Source organism: Ovis canadensis, chromosome 1 (genome assembly GCF_042477335.2).
Source record: "Ovis canadensis isolate MfBH-ARS-UI-01 breed Bighorn chromosome 1, ARS-UI_OviCan_v2, whole genome shotgun sequence".
In the NCBI taxonomy this organism is placed as follows: Eukaryota; Metazoa; Chordata; class Mammalia; order Artiodactyla; family Bovidae; genus Ovis; species Ovis canadensis.
In genome coordinates, this window is record NC_091245.1 from 187,626,176 (window position 1) to 187,648,498 (window position 22,323).

Below are 22,323 nucleotides of genomic sequence, written 5' to 3' on the forward strand. Positions count from 1 at the left end.
CCTCCTCCAAAGGATCTTTCTGACCCAGGGCTGGAACCTGCGTCTCCTGTGTCTCCTGTATGTAGACAGATTCTCTACCAGCTGAGCCATATGTTTCGGGCACATAGGCAGATGGCAATTTTAATGGGGGTTAGAGGAAAGGAGATGACATTTGACAAGCAAAGGCTTAAAGCAGAAGTGGGAATTAGCCACGTGGATGTCTGGAGAAAGACATGCCAGGCAGAAGGAATGCCCAGTGCACAGAACCTCCAACAGGAACCTGTCTAGAGTGAGGAAGAGCTAGGAGGACAGTGGCTGGAACAGAGGAAGCAATCGTGGGGCAGGAGAAGGCTCCTCAGGAGGATGGTCTAGATATTTAGGGCTTTCTTCCACTGTTGGGACTTTGGATTTTATTCTGAGTGAAATGCCTTGGTGGCTTTTGCACAGAGATGTGACATGATTTAATTTACTTTTCTAGCTGCTGCTGCTGCTGCTAAGTCACTTCAGTCGTGTCCAACTCTGTGCAACCCCAGAGATGGCAGCCCACCAGGCTCCACTGTCCCTGGGATTCTCCAGGCAAGAACACTGGAGTGGGTTGCCATTTCCTTCTCCAATGCATGAAAGTGAAAAGTCAAAGTGAAGTTGTTCAGTCGTGTCCAACTCTTAGTGACCCCATGGACCGCAGCCTACCAGGCTCCTCAGTCCATGGGATTTTCCAGGCAACTGTGCTGCAAATAGGCTGAAGAGGATGAAGGCAGGAAAAGCATTGCAGGCCACATCATTTTGAGAAATGATGGTGGTTTAGACCAAAGTGGCACCAGTGTAGGTAGTGAGAATGGTTTAATTCTGAATATTTTGTTCTGAGGATTTACTTACCATTTGTCTGGGGGTGGGAGAAAGCAGATCTCTCCAGGAAGGTGGACCTGAGCAACTGCATGGGCTGAATTGCTCCCGATGACATTCTTATTCACTTTTTTCTTTAATATTAATTACTTCCTTTGTATTTATTTCCCTACATTTTATTTGCAATTGCTGTAGTATTCTTTCTCAATTTTCTGACTTACAAGATTAACTTACATGATCTGTATCTTTCCCCATTTCCCCCTCATATTTGCATTTAAGGTTATATTAATAGCTATCAGCCTAGTACTGTTTTAGTTACTTTAACTCAAGTTTTGATATTGCATTGGTTTTATTGTCTTTAGTTTTTAACATTCTCTAATTTCTATTGTGATTATTCAACTCATTCATTACTTAAAAGGGAATTAAAATCTCCAAATGTATCTTTAAATAATTTTGTTATTGATTTCTAATTTTTATTACCGCTTATTTAGATAACATTGTCTGGACTATATTGATTCTGTGATGCTTGTTGGGCCTTGCTCTGTGACAAACTATGTTTGCTACATGACCAGTAGTGCAATGCAGTCATGTATGTGGTTCAGGTCTCCTGTTCAAGTAGAGGCTTTTCATCTTTTCTTCCAAAAATTAGGGGAGGCAGATGAGGTGGTCAAGTCATGACAAGTCTATCTTGGGTCATAGGAGTGCAAGTTGCCACAGGCTGAGGAGCCTGCACTGTCAGAGTGGGCTTCACTGCAGGGGTGTCCGAGGTCTGGCTGGTGAGAAGGGAGATGTGAGGGGACTCTGGGACCAGGCCTGGGGCTCAGATGCAGAGGTGAGGAAACCACTGCTGGCATGCTGCAAGGGTGGGGCGCCCACATTCTGCTCACAGTACCATGGCCCACTGCTCTGTAGATCCACAGGCCTTCTGTACATGCCCCCCAGTTACCTTTGAAGGCAGAGAACTATTCCAGAAACCTCAGAGAGCTGTCTTCCTTGTGAAGAGGGCTGTGCAAATCAGTTTGCAACCTAGACCTGTCTTCTGATGTTGCAAATGGCTTTGTCCTGTGGTAGGAATGTGAGGTTGCTGCTAACATTACCAGGAGTGGGGCCCTGTGGCCACTCGGTGTATGCCCTGCAGCTCCTGCCAGTCTCTTTCTGTGAGACAGCTGGGTGTTAGAGGCCCCCCTCTTTATCACAGGCATGAGAGGGGGCTGTTGGGTCTTAAAGATAGGCCAGATTTTCAGCTCCCTGGGATGCAGGAGTTACAATATGCTGCCATTTCAGTTCAGTACTGTAGAAGGCCCTTCAGTGACCTTGACTAATAAAATATCCTATTTAAATGTACCTGTTGGAAGGTACTGTTGAATACATGTAGCTCATTAAAGGCCTTCTCTATCACCTGGGCAGCCACGTGCTGGGCACTGCAGGCTCTGGAGTGGCTCTGGACTGCTCCTAAGGACCAAAGGTGATTAGTGAGAAGTGATCACTCTGGGATGGGATGAACAGACCAGAATAAGCCTAGTCCCCAGGGCAACTGCTTATTTTATAGCCCAGGGTTCTTTTCAGAAAACTGTATTATTTAGTCAGGACTGTTGTAAGAAAGTGCCAGAGATGGTAGCTTAAACAACAGAAGTTTATCCTCTCACACTTCTGAAGGCTGCAAGTCTGAGATTACGGTGGTGGTAGGGTTTGTTCCTCCGGAGTGTTCTGAGTGAAGGATCCATTCCCGGCCTCTCTCTTTGGCTTGGAGATGGCTGTCTACTCCACATGTCTTCACGTCATCTCTCTTCTTTGTGACCAAATTGCCCTCTTCACCTAAGGATATCAGCCGTATCAGATAAGGGCCCACCCTATTGGTTTCATGGCCTTCCCAGGAGGCTCAGTGGTAAAGAATCTGCCTGGCAGGAGACGCTAGTTTCAACCCTGGGTCAGGAAGATCCCCTGGAGAAGGAAATGGCAGCCCACTCCAGTCTTCTTGCCTGGAAAATTCCATGGACAGAGGAGTCTGGCAAGCTACAGTCCATGGGGTTGGAAAAGCATCAGACATGACTGAACACACACGCAATGGCTTCATTTCAATGTAATTACCTCTGCAGGGACTCTGTCTCGAAATAGAGTCACATTCTGAGGTTTTAAGGATTAGTTAGTCCAACACATGAATTTATGGGGGGAAGGGGACTCAATTTAGCCATGACAATATCCATTTCATCATGGCCTTTAATCTTCTCTAGTTGAGCAATATTTTATTCTTCTCTGGTATCTTATCTTTACATAAGATAAAAAATCTGTGAAAAATATTCATAGATTTTGGTTATAGAAGTGATGCCTTTAATAAATGAGTCATTACCCTTACTGATTTATGATCAATCCCTGTAAGCCCCTGTTTCTTTCTTTCTTCCTTTCAAAAGCACTTTTCTTCTTTTTAAGAACAGATGACCTCACCTTTGAAGTTTCTTGGGTTTTATTTGTTTTTTCTTCTAGGGGATGCACCTCCTACCCCACAGACGAATTGCACTGACTTCCAGAATGCCAATCTCCTCCGAGGCACCAATCTCAAAGTCCAGTTTCTCCTCTTCACTCCTTCGAATCCCAGCTGTGGGCAGCTAGTGGAAGAAAGTGGTGACATCCAAAATTCTGGGTTCAATGCCACTCTAGGAACCAAGCTAGTTATCCATGGATTCAGGTGGGAGCCAACCAACCAATAAGATCACCTCTGCTAGGAACTAGAAAATGACCCTCATGCCACAGGAAGTTAGTGGGGAGCAAGAGGAGAAATGGATTCATTGCCTGTCACAGTCCCCTTGTTCACCTTCTGCTGGCCTTGAAGAGGTCTCATAGCAACATGAACACACAATGTGTTGCTCTTTCTTATTGGTCACATATGTTACTCCTCTGCTAAGTCTCATCTATATACTCTCAAACAGTAAATATGAATGACCCTGGATAAGTAGCACATGAAGCCTCGATTTCCAAGCCTGAATAAAAGGGAGGCTGTAAAAACGGCCTCAGTGATCCTTTCTTCCCTCAAGTGTGGGTTGCATGATTCATTTCAGCCAGTGAGGTCACAGGCTTTGTGCAATGTAACATCATGGTGTTTTTACCCAGGGTTTTATTTCCTCTTCTTCACTTCTACCTGGGTTTCACAACATAAGAAACTTCCACTTCCATCATTCCCAGAGATTAGTGTTTCTCAGGTACTACACCCTTCTTCAATTTCTTTGATGATCCACAGTCCAACTTTTGTTGTAATATATAGTCTCTGAGTCCCAAATCAATCACCATCCTTCCTTCCAACATCTCCTCTCCAAAATTCACTGACAATGCCAAAGACAGTAAAAAGTTGCTGGGAAGAGAAAGGGAGAGAATATGGTGAAACAGTAGCTAGAACAACTGAAATTGGGGAGGACCCAGTGAAGAGGTGGACAGTGAGGCACTGCACAAAGGAGAATTGTTTCCTTATCTCTGACTGGGTTCTCCCTGCCTCTCAAATCCCTAACCCCGGGGTCCCAGACACATCCTCCCTTAGGCATTCCCTCCCATTCTTGGGCCAAAGTCTCTCCTCTGGCAAATCCTGCATTCAGCCACCATCCGAGGCTCAGCCAGACACCTGTGACCCGGAGATAGCTGATGAGTGGAGAGCTCTGAAGCCTTGCTATGCTGTCTGTTCCAGATGCCCCCAAGCCATATTCCCTGGTGTGCACCCGGGCTGGGCTCCTCTGTCCACATGAGCAAGCTCTGTGCCATGGAGAAGACTTCTTTCCCATTCCTAATCTCTTAGGAAAGCTTTCTGAAATTTTTCCTCTTCTTCTTTTCCTAGAAAAGTCCTATTATACTCTAAGTTCTAGAATAATAAAGAACATATCTCATTTTTCTTTATTTCTCAGAAAGCACCCAACACATTGCCTGGCCCATTTGTTGCCTGAAGGGTGAATGCATGAACAAGTAAATGGAAACATCCCCAAGGAAGGTGTCTGTATTATAGAGTGAGAATTAAGATTGCAAATCTTGAACTCTAACACACAAAGCTATCTTTTCTTTCCCATGAGTAACACAAGCAGGGTCAGCACATGTGGTCCATGTGATTTATGCATTGCACAAAGGTACCTGGCTGAGGGCCAGTAGGGCTGAACTCTGACCTGAGCTCTGAGCCCTGGCCCAAGGCTACATCCACCTGGAACAAAGGTACCTCTTTACAGTTTACCCACAGGCTCCACAGGTGCAAGCAGGAGCCCTGCTGACTTCAGGATTATGTCCTCCTCATGCTCAAAGCGCTGCAGGATTTAGTGCTCGTATTTCCCTCCACCCCCACCACACACACACACACACACACACTTGTGACTTTTTTCCTCTAGATTTGTTCTGTTTGTAGAAATGTCATTGTAATTTCCATGATGATGAATATTGACTTGGAAGCTAATTTTCCTAACCTTTCTTGGCCCCACATCTAGGGCTTTAGGAACAAAACCTTCCTGGATTGATAGATTCATCGGTGCCCTTCTGCGGGCAGCAGATGCTAACGTGATTGCTGTGGACTGGGTGTATGGCTCCACAGCTGCCTATTTCTCAGCCGTGGAAAATGTGATTAAGCTGGGACTCGAGATCTCTCGTTTCCTCCGTAAACTCCTGGTAGGTGTAGACCTTAGGGTGAGCTCTGGCTGCTTATGGGGGAGCGAGAGCTCAGGAAGAAAGAAATAACACATGAGGAGGAGCTTTAGGGAGGAAGCAGAGCCACCGGTAGTCTGTGGGTCTTTGGTTCAGATCTCACCTTTACCACTTACTGTGCTGACCTGAGGCGGAGTTTTGAACCTCTCTGAGACTCTAGCTGCTCCTCTGTAAGATGCGCCACTGCATGTTACATCGGGGGTGCCGAAAGCTGGCCCTTCTATGCCTTCAGGAGGAAATGGCTGTGGTCATGCCTCACACACCTTGGGCACCAAAAGTGAATGGGTTGTCCAGGTGGGAAGCCCAAGGAGAGGGCAAGTGATTAACTGGGTGAGATTCTGCACTTTCTCCCCAAAGCATGTGTGGCTTGTATGTCACGCCCAAGACCTTCTGCTTCTGATGCCTCGGAGAAAATTGTTACCCTTGTAACAGGGGCTGGGGTGGCCCAAATGTAACTCTCTGTAAATGCCTGTTCTAGGCGCTGGGTGTGTCAGCATCCTCAATCCACATCATCGGCATCAGCCTGGGGGCCCATGTAGGGGGCATGGTAGGACATTTCTACAATGGCCAGCTGGGACGGATCACAGGTAATATTCTTCCCTGCCCATTCTCTCAGGTTTAGAGAGAGAGAGAACATGCCTGGAAGAGCATTTGCTAAGGCAGGCAGAGGGAAGTGTGTTGGGCCATTGTTCTTATGATCAAGTCATTGATCATCACTAAAATTTACCTACTGTGGCCGTTTTGGATAAGATGGTATTGTGTTGTTATTGCATGATCTCTAGTGTCAGTGTTAGAGGCCATCTATTTCTTTCTGAGCCTCAGTTTCTACAACTCTAAAATGGGTTGTGACAGCTCCTATCTCCTTGGCCACTGTGGAAATCACCTTTACACAGTGTTTCTAAATAGTTGCACAGTGCTGGGAATTTTATGCTTCAGGAACTACCCTCAATCAGTAAGGAGCCAGAGCTGTATGGTAAACACTCTGGCTTCCTAGCACTTCAGTGGGACAATTCTGAGTTGTGTTTTGCTGAGTCCTGCAGGGGGACCCCAGTGGGATGAGACTCAAAGTGATAGTCTAGTCATTTAAATTGTCTTTCATTCTCTGGCTTTTTTCCACTCCCTCATGATGCATTCTGTGCACGCATGCTAAGTGGCTTCAGTCATGTCTGACTCTTTGTGACCCCATGGACTGTAGCCCGCCAGACTCCTCTGTCCATGGGATTATCCCAGCAAGAATACTGGAGTGGGTTGCCATTCCCTTCTCCAGGAGACCTTCCCTATCCCAGGATTGAACCTGTGATTCTTATGTCTCCTGCATTTACAGGCGGATTCTTTACCACTAGCACCAGCTGGGAAGTCCATGCTTTCGGTGATTTTCTCCCAAATAAGCTACTTGCACTTTACATACTTGTCTCACAGTCTGCTTTTTGGGTGGAATAGGGAGGGATCCAAGGTAAGGCTGGGAGAGAGTAACATTTACTTCACTCTATCATTGTAAAGGGGCTTCCCAGGTGGCATTAGAGATAAAGAACCCTCCTGCCAATGCCGGAGATGTAAGAGATGTGGGTTTGATTCCTGGATCAGGAAGATACCTTTGGAGGAGGCCATGGCAACCCACTCCAGTATTCTTGCCTAGAGAACCCCATGGACAGAGGAGCCTGGTGGGCTACAGTCCATGGGATCACAATAAGTTGGACACAACAGAAGCAACTTAGCATGCATGCACACAAGTTGTTGTAAGGACTAGAATGTGTGAAGTTGCCCAGCACAAGGCCTGGTGAATAGTAACTACTCAAAACATTATAGCCATTGTTATTACTATGTGAGGATGAATATTACTGACATTAACCCTTACCAAATGGTCGGGGTTAGCAAGTTCATTTCAGAGCCAGAGGAACTGGGTCATGAAGAAGTTAGAGTTCTGTCTACTCAACAGATTAGTGTTCCCTGGAAAAGGTGGTCCTAAGCTAGTTCTCTCACCTTTGGGTCCTTGTTGGGGGATTCTGATTCAAACTATAAGGGTTGCCTGTGTAGGTGTGCAGTGGATCCATGAGAGTTCTTGTGGCTGAGATGACAGGGCCCCTGACATGTCTGTCCTTGCAGGCCTGGACCCTGCTGGACCGGAGTACACCAGAGCCAGCCTGGAGGAGCGTCTGGACCCTGGGGATGCCCTCTTCGTGGAAGCCATCCACACAGACACAGACAGTGAGCTGGGGGGTTGAGGGGCGAATGAGCACAGGGCAGATGCTAAGAGGCTGACATTTATTGGAGTGGCCCTAGGAGGAGACCCTCCCCCTCTGAGCTTCTGCTGCAGTGAGGAGTTTATCAGCATGATCTCCAAAGTCTCTTCCAGCCCTATCTTGCTCTGGGACTGAGATGAATGATTTTATTTTTAGCCAGCATGAGACAGAAGGATTCTCATTTGTGGACCAAAACTGTTTGGTCATGAGTCTCACTCTGATTCAACACTAAGCCTCATCTGAGGTAGTGTTTGGAGGGCACTTCTGCCTGGCAGGCACACGGGAAAGTCAGGCTGCTTTTTCAGGGTGAACATGCCTCGCCCCGGGACACTGGGGCATTCCACTCCTGGGGCAGATGCTCGGGCCTATCAGAACTTCTCTCCTTCCCAGGAGATGAGGCCAGCCCTCAGTCCGGTGAGGAATGAGAATTGCCGCCTCCAATAATGACAGGCGCAGGCAAGAACCCCCAATTCTGAATCCATCATAACCAGCGGGCACTCCTCCTCATTTCTACTCAATGTCAAACGCCCACAGAATCTAGTGCCAGGCCCTGTGCTCAGTGTGTTGGGTACAAGAGGAAATTGCATCTGTCTCTGACCGCAGAGTTTGCAATTCAACTGAGAAACGGCCATGTCTCTTTCCATTTGGCTAGAAGCCTTTTTAGCATCCAAAACTCACGGATTCATGATTCTAGATGTTCATGTAGTCATGTAACTCAACCCTCTTTTCTACCTCTGTTTCACAGATAAGAAAACAAAGTCCATAGCCCTCTGCTTAGTTATTAAGTTAATTAACCATGTTAATTAACCATGTTAACCCTTTACGTTCCTAAATTTGCTAAATAGGTGACCCATTGGTCCCTATTTACTTGTCCTAGGCCTCTCAGTCCCCCTCAAAGTTGTAGCCACTACCTAATAGGATAAAAGAAAGTTTTTCTTTTTATGATAAAAAAATAACTTCCATTTATTCAATGAGTCTTGATTGATCTATGTAGCAGGCACTAAGAATACTGTAATGCACAGGGCACCACATGGAACTTGCAGGCTAATAGGGAAAACATTTGTTCACTGATTTGTTCAATAAATAAGTATTTGGTACTAACATAGGTGCCGTAGGGCAGGGAGAAGACGGGTAAAGGCCCTGCCTTAGTGGAGCTTACATACAAGTCAACAGACAAGATAATTCTACCTCGCGATTATGATCATGAGGGATATGGGAGAAGCGCGTGTGACTTGGCAGGGGGTGTGGGGTCTACTTCAGGTAGGGTTATTGAGGAAAATCTGTCCAAGGAGGTGATGTCTGAGGTGAGATTTCATGGATGAGAATGAGCCAGCACTGGAAAGAGCTGGGAGAAGACCATTATAGATGGGGAGGACAGCCAAATTAAAGCCTTATGGTGGGTGAGGGCAGGAAGGAGAACCATGTAGTTAGCACGCAGTGAGTGACATGATGAGAAAGTGGAGCAGGACCAGACTGGAGATGGCAGGGAGTTTGCATCTTATTCTACGATCAATGAGAATAGGGCAGCGATTTGGATTCCTTTAAAAGGTGACTCTGCTGGGCAGAGCGTGGACTGCAGGTGGGCAGTAAAGGAAGGCCCTTTGGAACATGTTTGCAGTGGTGGCCTGGATGAGGGGGCGATAGTGGCTGAGGGGGCTGATAGTGGTGGGAGTAGAGATGGAGAGAAGCAGAAGGATTCAAAATATATTATGGAGGTGGAACTGACCTGACAGATGATGGGCAAGGAGGCATTCTAGGTCATCACTTACACCCTGGATAGATGATGTCAAACCAGTAACACACACTCCACTGCTTCTAACTGTGACAGATAATATGAAGGAGAAAGTCATGGTTTTTGGCAGCTGAATTGGGCTGATTTTGAGGGGTCAGATATCGTCACACTGATGGGATAAAGGCTACTACCTCACAAACTCATCTCTTTGTAGCCAGGTTATATTTCTTCTCAGTCATAGAAGCACAAAAGCATGCAAGAGGCTGGAAATGTGGTCTCACACATATATATCTGAACTGTTACTTTAAGTAAAATAGAAACTATTCAACAAGTAAATTTACCAAGCTTATTATAATATTTACTGATTCATAAAAACTTAAGGGATATTATTCTTGATTTTATTAGGCAAATATGAGTATCTTCTTATGAATTTATTCTTAGCTTCCTTTCAGCATGACAAAACCTCTTAGAAAACCATCTAAGGGCTAGTTAGTTCTGTCATCTTCTAGCATTTAGGAATAAGTGGGCCCCCATTCAGCACAGAGAAGGGGTGAGTACCCAAGGTCAGACTTCAGGCTCCGCGGCCAGTAGACCCTGCTATGGGACCTGGAAAATAGCCCCTGAAGGAAGAGGGTAACAAGGTTCTGCCTTCTTGCAGATTTGGGCATTCGGATTCCTGTCGGACACGTGGACTACTTCATCAATGGGGGCCAAGACCAGCCTGGCTGTCCCACTTCCATTTATGCAGGTCAGAAAGCCAGAAATACCCAGTGTTTGGCTGCTCCAGAGACTGGACTTCATCAACAGGTTTCGTGTTGAGTCAGCCAGTGTGAGCCACAGGAGTCTTCCTGACAGTATCCTCTGCTATGTCCCATCGAGCTTACTCAGCACTTATTGAATGGATGTTTATGGAGAAAAGGAATTCTAGGGGAGGACTGCCTGAAATTAAAAGATTGCTCCATATTTAGGTTCTCTCCCTACGTCTTAGGCCCTACCATCATCCACCATCCCTCAAGCCAATAACCTCTCTTCTTCCTGGGCCCCACTTTGTGGCAGAGTCCACACTAGCTACATCCTTTGCAGTGCTGCGTTGTGTCAGAACCAGGCTGATGCACCCAAAGCTAGCTAGCTGAAGGTTCAGTTCACTGCACAACCATTTCCCCAAGCTAACTAAATTTAAGTTCTCCAAATTTGCTTTCAAGATAATCTTCTTGAATACATTCAATGAATATACATATCTTCTCTTCTAAGTTCACTCTTCTGGAATGTTCTTTTTGTATATATTGATTATGTTCTTAGCATAATTTTAAACAATTTTAAATTTATCAAAAGCTAAGCATTAAGGGTTGTTTAGTCTTTTCATGTTCTTCTCATGAATGCAGCTAACCTATCAACAGTTCATATGGGAGTTTTGATTTCTGAATATTATGTTTTTAACCTTTTCCTGCTTTACCAAAATTTTTTCATTTTAAAGATTCTTTTGACAGTCGTGTTGAGTAACCACTAATCCAGCTTATCAAATTCACTGATTTTCCAAAACATGTTTCTCTTAATAATTCATAATTTTTTCAGCAATTCTGATCAGATTGGATGGTTTGATTTTAATGGCTTTTGAAAATTTCTTTGCATTTTAGTTGGTCACTTTCAATTTTCTTCACAATTGAGAAGAAAAAAACACAATTTTTTTAAACACAATTTGAGAAGGGTTTGGTTTGTGTTTTCCAGCTCCCTGTTGTAGCTAGAAGGGGGTTGGCCATGGGCAGTGTCCCAACCATGGGGGAAGGGAAAATCCGCACATGGCTCAGGCTTGGTTCTGGTCCCGGTGAGGGGGTCCCAAGGTGAAGGGAGAGTATGAAGACCTTAAATGCTGGAGTTATGGCTCACTATGGACCTCCTAGCCCAAGCAAATTCATTCAGTGTGAATTATCACAAATTTTAAAATAGTCAACAACAACAATAACAAGAAACCAAGTGTTTGTTGTGTTGGGACATTTGGCAAATTCAGTGTGTCAGTCACTGGGTTGGCTTTCATAGATGGACCATGCGCTGCTGCTGACTCCCTTGATTGTCTCTTTGTTGGATTGGGTTTAATGAGGTTGAATAAAATTGGTTGTGTGGGTGATGCTGAAGAAGGCAAAAATGTGCAGACCAATATCCATTTTGAGAAGGAGGGTCAGAATTGCTAACTCTTCATATGCTCCCATTTTTCAAAAGAGAATCTGCATGATCATGGAAGAATGGGTCTCTAAGTAAGCAATTTTATTGGTAAATTAAGCTTAGTTAAAAGAAAAAAAAAAGAATCACTTCAAGAAAGATTAAAAAGAAAAATGAGAGTATAGTAACCATGTTCATCAATATTTCAAAAATGTGGCTCGGGGGGGATATCCCATGTATTTATAGCCTGTTGGACTATAACATTCAATAGAGTTACAGTAAGTAGCATGGAGGGAGTTTCCAGGTGTCTTGAACTGAAACCTTGGTTGTGTCTTTTGGCCTTGTTCAGGCTACAGTTATCTGATCTGTGATCATATGAGGGCTGTACACCTCTACATCAGCGCGCTGGAGAACTCCTGTCCACTGGTGGCCTTCCCTTGTACAAACTACAAGGACTTCCTTGCTGGACAGTGTCTGGATTGTTTCAACCCTTTTCTTCTTTCCTGTCCAAGAATTGGTAAATGCTCCTCCTTTGACTCCCTCTGACAACTTGGGGAGAGTTCAAGCCTTGTCACCTCTTCAAGTCCTCATCTCCCATGGTCAAAAAGTCTATTCGAGTGGGGTAAAGAAAATTTAAGTAATGTTCAGAATTCAGCTAGCAGGTGTTCTCACCTAGAAGGTGGCCTTTAGCTTTCTGTGTCCCACCCCCCGCCCTCTGTAGTGCTTCCTGATGCCGTATGCACTCTGTGCACACCCTTCACACGCACAGAGACCCTGACCCGCAAGTCCACCTCAGCGTGTTCTCCAGAAGCATCAGTGTGGTCCAGATCCCCTGCACCCACTCTTGGACCTGATGCACACCATAGTCTGTGCACCATGGTCTTCCGTGCTAGGCCAGCCATTCTCCAGTTCCTGATAGGCTTGAAATCCAAGTGTGGGAGAAATCCCTAAGACTGGCATACATTGCCTGCCTTAGAGGTGTGAGGCCACGTACCAGCTGGAGGGGTTCCTAATTATTGATTGACCTGGACACATTCCTGGAGGATCCAGGCTAGTCTGGAGAGAATGGCTCGGGAAGGCTGAGGGATCCAGCCTCAGCTCACCCTGTGCAGATCATTGTTGTGAATATCCTGGGGTTATCCAGCCTGAAGGGTTCTAGAAAAAATTCCTGGGTAATGTGTGGTTCCTCCCCCTCCTTCATTCTCCCACTTCCCATCCCCCAGCTGCCACTTAGAACTGCAGCAGTCTGCCATTGCTTATATGAATGAAATGAAGATCATCTTGACAAAGTGTTAAAGTAGGTGTGGTTTCCGATAATAAAGCAAAACAACATTACTTCCTGCTCATCAGGCATATGTCACTGTTTCCCACGCATATGATGGACCAGATGGTTAACAACCACTTTACACTCTCTGCTCAGCCTCATCTCCCACGAGATTTTCCTTTTTTTCTAAACACCTCAGGGATGCTAACTACTCATACTTCCAAGAATATTTTTCATGTTTCCTCACCCAATATCCCTTTGCCCAGACTTATACTTTCTGCTTGGAAAGCCCTTCTCCAATTTATCAACCACTATTCTTCAGCTCAAACACCTCCTGTGCTCCAATGCACAGGATACAAATACCACTAAAAGAACTGTCATATAGATTGTCTTGCAAGTTGAAGACATCATTTCATAATTTCATATAAATACCCCTTGGGAGTGGGCTAGATAATCTGAAGAATGTATTTTCTGGCTACTTGTGTGTTTATCCCTGTCGGGATGGAGTTGCTGTGTTCCAGGACTCACCACAGTTGTTTGTAGAATGAACGGGTGCAAGAATTCATCACTAAAAGGCTGGGTGCCACTGAACCCTGAAATGGCCTCCTCAGGGCCCTGCTGTCTTTGCTTCTTTATCTCCAGGGCTGGTGGAACAAGGTGGTGTCAAGATAGAGCCACTTCCCAGGGAGGTGAAGGTCTACCTGCTGACCACTTCCATGGCTCCGTATTGTGGTGAGTGGGGAGGAACGCCCTGCTCAGCTTTCCCAGTGTGCTGACCTGCTGAGTCCAGGCCTCCATCTTGGGCTGTGTCCAGCCCACCATGGTAGCCAAAGTGGGAGGTGAAGAACTGGGGCAAAAAGGTCATGGAAAGTGACAGGTGGAGGGCAGCATCTCCGGGGCTTAGCTAGAACCCAAACTTATCAGAGCCAGCCCAAATCATTGCTCTCTGGATAAGAACCTGGGGGCATCTTATCTTTTGGTCAGTATACTGACCTTCATTCCTCCCACCCTGCTATGGAATCCTGCCCTCCAGTGTGGGCTCTCTCTCTAGGGTGGTATTTGGGAGAATCTTTTGGGTTTCTTCTTCCTGCATACATTTCCCCCTCCTCGTTGCCCACCCTGCGTGTCTCCACTCTAGCAGCCCTCCTACCTCAGGGTTCATGAGGAATAGTGAACCTTCACATATATATTTCAACTGTTTACTGTGGCTCCTAACCACTGCATTTCATTGAAGCTAAGATGCCGGTGATCATGAATGACGATTAATGTGAGAGAAAAGGGAGTCTTAGAATCTATAACATAAGTTAAGGGCTGAACCATCCTCCTTCCAATGGTATTTGCATCTTATCTAGGTTGGCTATACTTCCTTTTTTTTTTTTTTTTTTTTATCCTGGAGTCCTGTCTGCTTTATTGTGTGTTTAGAATAGAAGTATGCTGGTTTGGGTGGGAAATTATATGACCACCCTAATTCTAACTGACTTTTTGATCACTGGTGTCTGGGCTGGTTGTTGGAGGGATGTTTGTGGCCATACCTTCCTGGTAGTAGAGGGCCTGAAGTTCAGGCTCTGTGGTCACCCAAACCTAAATTGTTCTCGAATTCTCCGTTTACCTGCTGTGTGATCAGGAGTTCCTTAATCTTTCTGAACTTCTACATGCTTATGTGGCAAACAGTACTTATTGCAAAGAATTGATTGTGAGGATAAAATAAAATACATAGCACACAGGCAAACACTGCACAGTGGCTGGATTCAATAAGTAATAATTCCCTTCCCTCTGACAATGGGAAAATTTGGAAGCTGAGATGAAGGTGTTGGTAACTTCATTCGAGAGAATTCATGGCTACTTCTTAAGAATAAAGGGGGTCAGCTGTGGGCTTTTCACATCCATCCTCTCATCTGACAACCCAGCCCGAGGCAGTGATGTGCCCAAGGCTCTGTGGGAGGGTGAAGAAGTCAGGATTCAACTCCTGTCTTCTGACTTCAAAATCTTTGCCCTGTCCACGCCACCACTGCTTGCCTCCGCACTCATATCTCTGCCCCCTCTTCCGAGAATCTGCTCTTTTCAGGAGTCTTTCTCAGTTACTCTTGGGTCCTTGCCGCCGCTCAGAGGTCAGCCTGAGGCAGGATGCTTTGTCTGGGTCAGAGGCAGGGCTGCAGGGACCCGACTTCCCATTTCTACTTCCAGCTCCAGGGCAGCTTTTGGTGCCTCCTCCCTGCTGGACAGCCAGGGAGCCTGAGGCACACCTGAAGGCTGAAGGCATTCTTAGATCCCTGCTGAGGGGAATTCACTGAACCAGACTTTTTCTGTTTCATATTTGTTGTGAGATCCCCTCCCCATTCCCCTAGAAGTATGGTTATGTCTGTTCAAAGACCTCAGAGGGGCCTGCATCCTCTGAGCCTTCCATTCTGAGCATCAGAGATGGGCCCCTCCTCTCCTGGTGGGAGGGTATGTGTCACCCACCTGGTACCCCACCTGACATCCATCTCATCCACTCCCAGGTCATTGTGGCACCAAGCTCCCACTCTCCAGCACTCTTGACCTACCTCGGCCTCAGCACTGCTCACCAGGACAGCTGTCACCCTTGGCTTCTGCCAGGCAGGTGCCAGCATGGACAGAGAATCTGCTCCCCAAAAATCATTTTTCCAAAAATACTATTTTTCTCTTGTAGAGCAACATTTCACCCAAAGTGTTTTCTCTCCATCACCCCGTTCCTCACAGTGTACTATGAGGTGATGTTGGGGGTTACTGATTCCACATGAAGGAAGTGAGGCACAGAGAGGTTTGATGACTTAGGCAAGACAACACAACTGGTAAGCGGCAGGGCCTCACCTTGGATCCAGTCCTCCTGGCAAACCTTCCAGCGCTCGTGTGCTGTTGCCCTTGTCACGCCCAGAGCAGGTAGGAATTTCACTACCAGTTCCCATCCACCAATGTTAGCAGACCTGGCCCTCCTAGGGCTTCCAGAGTAATCAGAGAAGAGAAAAGCAGAACCTTAGGAAACTGTCTTGATCACTGATACCTGCTGTTAAAGTGATATATCCAACTCAGCACAGAGAATTAGATTCCTAAAACTATGTAAGGTAGACTTTTTTTTTTTCCCACATTTTGATTATCCACTCCTGTTCAGCCCTTGCCCGTCAACATAACACTCTGCATCCACAGTAAACAACTAAGAAAGAGAGACGGGGGGACACAGCAGCTGCTGTTCCCCTCTATGGAGGGGCAGAGTGCAGTGCTCTCCTATCTTCTTGTGGGTTCTTGGCAGGAGTCCGGTTGCTAACCCCATGAGCCCATATGGATCACATCATTACTTCAACTTGGGCTGTCTCCCTAAATCCACTTAGCCCCTCCTCCCAATATTCACCCATAAAACATAACAAATGAACAAAGAATGGGTAGGGCAGAGGTGAAGGACTACCTCTCTAGCTATGTCCCAACCACCAAAGGAGTCTGTGAAAATGCTCAGAGACCAAAGTCACAGCCAGGTGCCACCAGATGGGCTTACCCCTTATTGAGGAAGGGCTAGGGTGTTGGGGAAGCTGCAATCCTCTTAACCTCTCTTGACAGAGGGACCGCAGACCCAGGGGTATCACCATGAACCAGGCTGCTCACCCACTCTGTGCAGACAATACCAGCTTTGAGAGCCCCAGTTTCAGTGCTGCCCAGGAGGGCGGCCCCCAGCCACCACAGGGAGGGCCGCAGTCATCTCCTGCACATATGGTGGATTTCCTGACACTGTGTGCATGCTAGGGGGGAGGGGCATTGCCAAATTTTATGAGTTAATTATTTAGTATAAGATAGACACTGTTTGGTTTTCAGAATCACACCATCAGGATAATGTTGCCAAACAGAGAGGAGAGGCACATTCTAGGATTACAAGTAATAATGAAAACTATCATGTATTGAATGATTCCTAGGCACAGACTGTCTAAGGACTTTATATGTATTAACTCATTTAATTCTCATTCAGAACTGTGAGGTATGTAATTTTGTTATCCCAATTTACACTTGGCAACAGAGGATGATATAGTTAAGATAGCATCACTGACTCAAAGGACAAGAATCTGAGCAAACTCCAGGAGACTGAAGGACAGGGATGCCTGGTGTGCTGCAGTCCATGCGGTCTCAAAGAGTAGAACGCAGCTGGGCAGCTGAACACAATTTAGACTTGAGGAAGCTGAGAACCTGTGATGAGAGGTAACTGTGCCCAGGCACACAGCTGCTAAGTGGTAGAGTGAGATTTCCAACTGCTGTGCTGCTCTCTGGGATGGTTCATGCTTTGCACCCACTGACCTCTGGCCCAGCTGTCTGCTCTGCTTTGGTTTCCCAGTGCATCACAGCCTCGTGGAGTTTCACTTGCAGGAGCCGAGAAACAAGGACACCTGCATCACAGTCACTTTCCTTAGCGGCAGTGTCACCTCCTCGGTCAAGATCACCATGTACGTAAGTGTCCCGCACGGCTGGTTTCTCTCCTTCTACATACACGCATCCCAGGACATGCTCTGTGTGGTCACTGATGGGTGGGCGGAGCCAACTGGGCCAGGCGTGGGGGTGAGGGTGGCACCTACCACAGATGGACCCACAGACACATGCCAGGCAACTGTTCCAGGTTCAGGATGAGTATTGGGCCCAAGAAGAGTGTATTCAGACAATAGCAGGCAGGCAGCAGTAAGGGAACATCCCAACAGGGGGTGAGAATGTGGGAACTAGGCCCCTGACAGGACGTTGTGTCAGGAATCCAGGCAGGGGCATCAGAGATGCCAGCAAGTAGGAGGACCTCAGCCATTGGCCCAAGCAGGGGCTGGGAAGCCCCTACTCCTGGATGGAGGGATGGGGGGAGTGGGGAGGGAGCTATCAGTGTGGGTTACCGGAGAAGACTCCCAAGCAGAGGGTAACTTAGCCAGGGAGTGCCAGATAAGGGCCAGCGGGGTTGATGCCCAGTGGTGCCAGTCCCTGGAACTGGGGCTGATTTTCCTTTGTGGAGTCACACTTGAGCCAAGCAGCTGGTGGGACCAGGCTTGAGGCAAGCAGGCAGAGAGCCTCAACTGTAGGGAGCTGCAAGCCTGGCAAGGGATAGCAACTCAGCAGCTGTGGTGCATGTTTCTTTAAAAAGCCATTGATTAGTTACTCACAAGCAGCAGGAAGCAGACTAACCAGATAAATCTCTGCCTCAGTCGAGGTTTAGTCTGGAAACTAGAGCCCAAGCCAGGCAATCCAACAGAAGGAATTTAACACAAGAAGCTAATTACAAATATGTTGGGAGAACTGAAGACCCAACAGAGGATGGGGAAGCAATGCAGAGCTCAGCAATAGGAGTCATTCCCACTCCAGGGCCACAGGGACAAAGCCAAGTGGTGTTGGTAGAACCGAGTAGGGATGGGGGGTGGGAAGGGTGAGTGATTGGCAGGAGCTCAGAATCACTGTCTGAAGCAGCCTCCCACTCATGCCTGGGAACCTGAGGAATGTAGCTTCCAGCAGGAGGGGTGCAGTGCAAACAGGGGTGTGATCAGTGCCCATACCTGCAAATGCACAATTGTCAGCAGTGACAGGGGCTGTGAGAACAAAGAAGACGGAGCCTGACTAAGTGTGGAGAAACAGTGTTTGAGTAGAGTTTTGAAGGTTTGGGAGGATCCTTCCCCCCAGCCCATGGGTTCGTGAGATGTGACCCTGGAGGCAGTGGTATCAGGCATGGGGACAAGAGGCTGGGGGGGCTAGTCAGGGCCAGACTCTGCCACCCCTAGAGGACAGGGGAGAGACCTGGGGTTTTATCCTGAGAGCAGTTTGGAAAGCTGCTGGAAATTTTAAACAGGAGAGCGACAGGATCAGATCTGGGTTTGGAAACACTTCTCCGGCTTCAGGGATACACACTAACTGTGCTGTCAGGGAAGATGTTTCCTCTTGGAGGACTGCACGTCTGGACTACCAAACACTCTGCCACCAGGCAGGGTTCCAACTCTCCCAGGCCACACAGCACAAGACAGCAGGCAGTCAGGACCCCCACACAGACCTGGGGTGCCCACGTAAGCCTTCCAGATTATACAGCTGAGTAATTTTCATTAGATCAGTTCAAGATCATGTTAACTTCTACAAGTGGGTTTCTATCACCTCTCCAGCCCTCCTCTCTGTTGGGTAGATGAGCCAACACTTGCAGGAATCATGATAATGACTGGCTGATTGTTAGAATCACCTGGAGAGCTTTAAAGACTGCTGACAGCAAGCCCCGGCCCAGACCAGTCACAGAATCTCCAGGCATGGCCTCACCTCCTACACTTTGAGAAGCTTCCTGAGTAATTGGAATGGGTATCCAAAGATTTCTTCTTCTCCCCAAAGAGACTTGCATTACTGTTTTGAAAAACATGATTACTTCAATTCCTTGGGTTTTGTTTCCTCTTGCAGAACAGAAATTGAAAAGAAGGGAAGGGGGTTTATGTGTGGTCTTTCCCCTACTTTTTATAAATTTGTGAAACCCCAAGATTTCCTTCCAATTAGAAAATGGACCCAGGTCAAGTCCCCAGGCCACCACAACTAGTCCTTCTAGTTTCCAAGCTTTCCATCCAAGCAGCCTCTTAAAGTGAACAGTTTTGTTATTTTTCCTCTGAAATAAACACTTTTGAAATCAAAAGTAAAAAAAAATGGAATAGCTTTTATACAAAGTTTTATGGGATCTTCCTCAAAAGGACAAACTATAACCTGGGTTAGAAAGTACACACAGAAGACATTTCCTCAGCACACAGAGGCCAGAAAGGAAAGGGAACCATGCTCGGCTTAGACAATACCCAATGGCATTCTGAGGGGAAAGCAGCACCCTTGGGAGCTCCCTCTTTCTGAGCCCAGAGGAGCCTGCCCCTGAGGGGCAGCTCAGGGCAGGGCACAGGGAGCAGGGGCTGAGGCTCAGACCTAGGGCTGGGTGACACCAAAGCCACAGCCGGAAGGAGACCACACCTGGACTCCACCCCAGCTCTGATTGGCCTCAAGGCCTATTACTCTTGCCTGGGAAATCCCATGGACAGAGGAGCGTGGTTGGCTACAGTCCATGGGGTCGCAAAGAGTCGGACATGACTGAGCGACTTCACTTTCACACGTTCATACTCAGTCTGAATAGAGAGAGTAGTCTTCACGCAAAATTCTTAGAACTCAACATCCTGGAAGAGGCCTCTGACCTGAGAGTAAATATCTTCACTAACCTGAATTTAGATCATCACTAACTAGGACACTTACCCTGATGTGTAAATCCTGGAGCTACTGTTTTGCTGCAGGATCCACCTGTTTACTTTCAAAAATCAACACCTATTTTTTGCTTCATGTTCAAAGCTGTGGGGTGTGGGCAAGGTGCTGGTAAGGATGATGCAGAGGACTGTGTGCCCACCTCCCAGGAACTAACTGACCGGGCTACCCACAGAGCCCATGGGAGCCAAGGGGAAGCCAAGGCCAAATGTGTGACAGTAAGTGACTTTCCCTTTCCCTTCCAGACCTAAACAGCAGCGTGTTGGGAAAGGAGTCCTAGCTCACCCCAGCCCTCAGTGCCAGATACACCAGGTGAAGCTCAAGCTTCAGGCTTCCCACCGGGTTTGGAAAAAAGACCAGACGACCATCATCGGGAGGTTCTGCACCGCTCCTCTGCCTGTCAATGACAAGTAAGCCCCAGATCCACCCCACCCCAAACACACCCACCAGGACCAGGCTGAGCTCAGATGTGACACTTGTTGAGGTGCAGTTTCATCATGAGGATAAGCTTCCTTGATGGGGAGATGACAGACACCGAGGGTGTCCTGAACCTCCTGCAGGGCCATCTTGGGTTGGGATGCTAAGAAGCCAAAGAGGGTGTACTTTAATTCCCCATTCCCACTTTAATATAAGGAACTCCATTTTATCGGATATATATGTTTTATGTATCTGTTCTATTTAGTTTCCTCTGTAAAGTTTTATTGAAACAAAGGTTGCTCATTCCATACTTCCCCTTCTCCAGCCTCTGCTGGTCACAGTCATGGGTGTGAACACGGAATTCTTATCCCCTTTGCACCACCTCTAGCAGGCATTTAGAGTATGTCTTACCACACCTGGCCCTTGGAGGACAGGCGTGGACTCCTGTAGTAATCTTCCCAGAGATGATTGTAAACCTGACGTCAGTGAAACACAAGATCTCACAATTCTCTCCTGACCAGCCAGGAACCTGCCCTGAGCACACACCCTCTTGTTTCTCTTCTTTTGCAGCAAAAAGATGGTCTGCTTACCTGAGCCAATGAACTTACAAGCAAGTGAGACTGTGTCTCATGACCTGAAAATAACCTGTATATAGTATATGGGCAGGATGCATCCCCCTGGATTGGGAGTGGGGGATAATGGGCATTCAACTTATTCTAAACCATTAAGACTAAGAAAGAATGCAGAAGTCTTGTTTACTTTCTCCATAATTAGCCACCTTAGAGGGGAGAGAGAGGGCTCATTTTACAGAGCTTTATCTCCATTGTCAGTTGAAAGAGTTTTACAAAGATACCATTTCAACCTTCCTATTCATGCTTAATTGCAATTGCCCCATATGCTTGGACAACTGTACCTAGGATTCAATAGAAACGTATACAGGAGAAATACTTTTTTTTTTCTTTTAAATAAAACTATGGAGTATCTGAATCATTCAATGGTTTTATTGGAATGAAATTCTGTTAGGTACAAAAATGTGATTTACGATCTACAGGATTGGAGAAAACATTAGAAAATGTTAAAATAGCAACTGAAAAGAAGTACTTGGTATGAGAGAGGGAATGGAGGATGGGGAGGAAGACGATACCATTCACCATCCCTTACCATTGCCTTCTCTGAGTATCTGGGAGGTTTAGGTAGCTCAGAGCAATCTTTGGGGAATATAGGTGGATTTTCTTTGGGTCAGTGCTTCTAAAACTTTGATCTTTATAAATAACCTCGTACCAAGCTATAGGTACACTCAACTTGTGTAATTTGAGAATTTATTAAGAGGACTGTTTACAAAGGTGTTGGCAGGAAGTGAGGAAATCACAAGGGACAGTGCAAGTTCCCTGGGGCTGGGGGCAGTGGGAACTGCTGTGTTCTATGTCTGAAGAGGCCAGAGGAGGAAGCACCAGAGTCTGGAGACAGACAGATCTGCAGGACCTCTGGTCAAGGGACAGTGAGGGGGCAGCAATCCTGCAGAGAGGGAACCAGGTAAACAGATTCTCCATCCTCAGTCTTCTTTCTTCCCTCGTTCTCCTGTTGGTGCTCCCACTGAGTGACTCCAGCCAGAAGCTGGAAGGCAAGAGGCGCGTTGATGTGGCCCCGGGGTATACAACCGAGCAGAGAAGGTGGGAATGGCTGGGATGGCCATGGGAACAGAGAGGCATGGCACACACTGTCACTGCCTTCTTCATAGCCAGGTACTCCTGCATTCCTCTGTACTGAATGGTTTTGCCTGTGTTCTATTGTGCTCAGTCGCTCCAGTC

At 46.8% G+C, this 22,323-nt stretch overlaps 1 protein-coding gene across 8 annotated transcripts in view; it reads left to right on the forward strand.

Moving 5' to 3' along the window:
- PLA1A (phospholipase A1 member A) overlaps positions 1-22,323 on the forward strand; it is a 42,066-nt gene that overhangs the window by 5,674 nt on the left and 14,069 nt on the right. Inside the window, exons 2-11 of one of the 8 annotated variants that reach the window (XR_011249354.1) lie at positions 3,304-3,505; positions 5,271-5,448; positions 5,963-6,071; positions 7,588-7,689; positions 10,115-10,204; positions 11,960-12,127; positions 13,517-13,606; positions 15,373-17,317; positions 20,344-20,508; positions 21,086-21,502. Coding sequence is in view for 4 of the 8 variants with exons in the window: in XM_069554546.1 (XP_069410647.1) it covers positions 3,304-3,505; positions 5,271-5,448; positions 5,963-6,071; positions 7,588-7,689; positions 10,115-10,204; positions 11,960-12,127; positions 13,517-13,606; positions 17,205-17,313; positions 20,344-20,508; positions 21,086-21,170 (1,298 nt within the window). In the remaining 4 variants the exon portion in view is untranslated. Of the gene's footprint in view, positions 1-3,303; positions 3,506-5,270; positions 5,449-5,962; positions 6,072-7,587; positions 7,690-10,114; positions 10,205-11,959; positions 12,128-13,516; positions 13,607-15,372; positions 17,318-20,343; positions 20,509-21,085; positions 21,503-22,323 lie in introns of those variants that run through there. The other 7 variants (XR_011249353.1, XR_011249357.1, XM_069554546.1 and 4 more) reach the window with 7 other exon arrangements.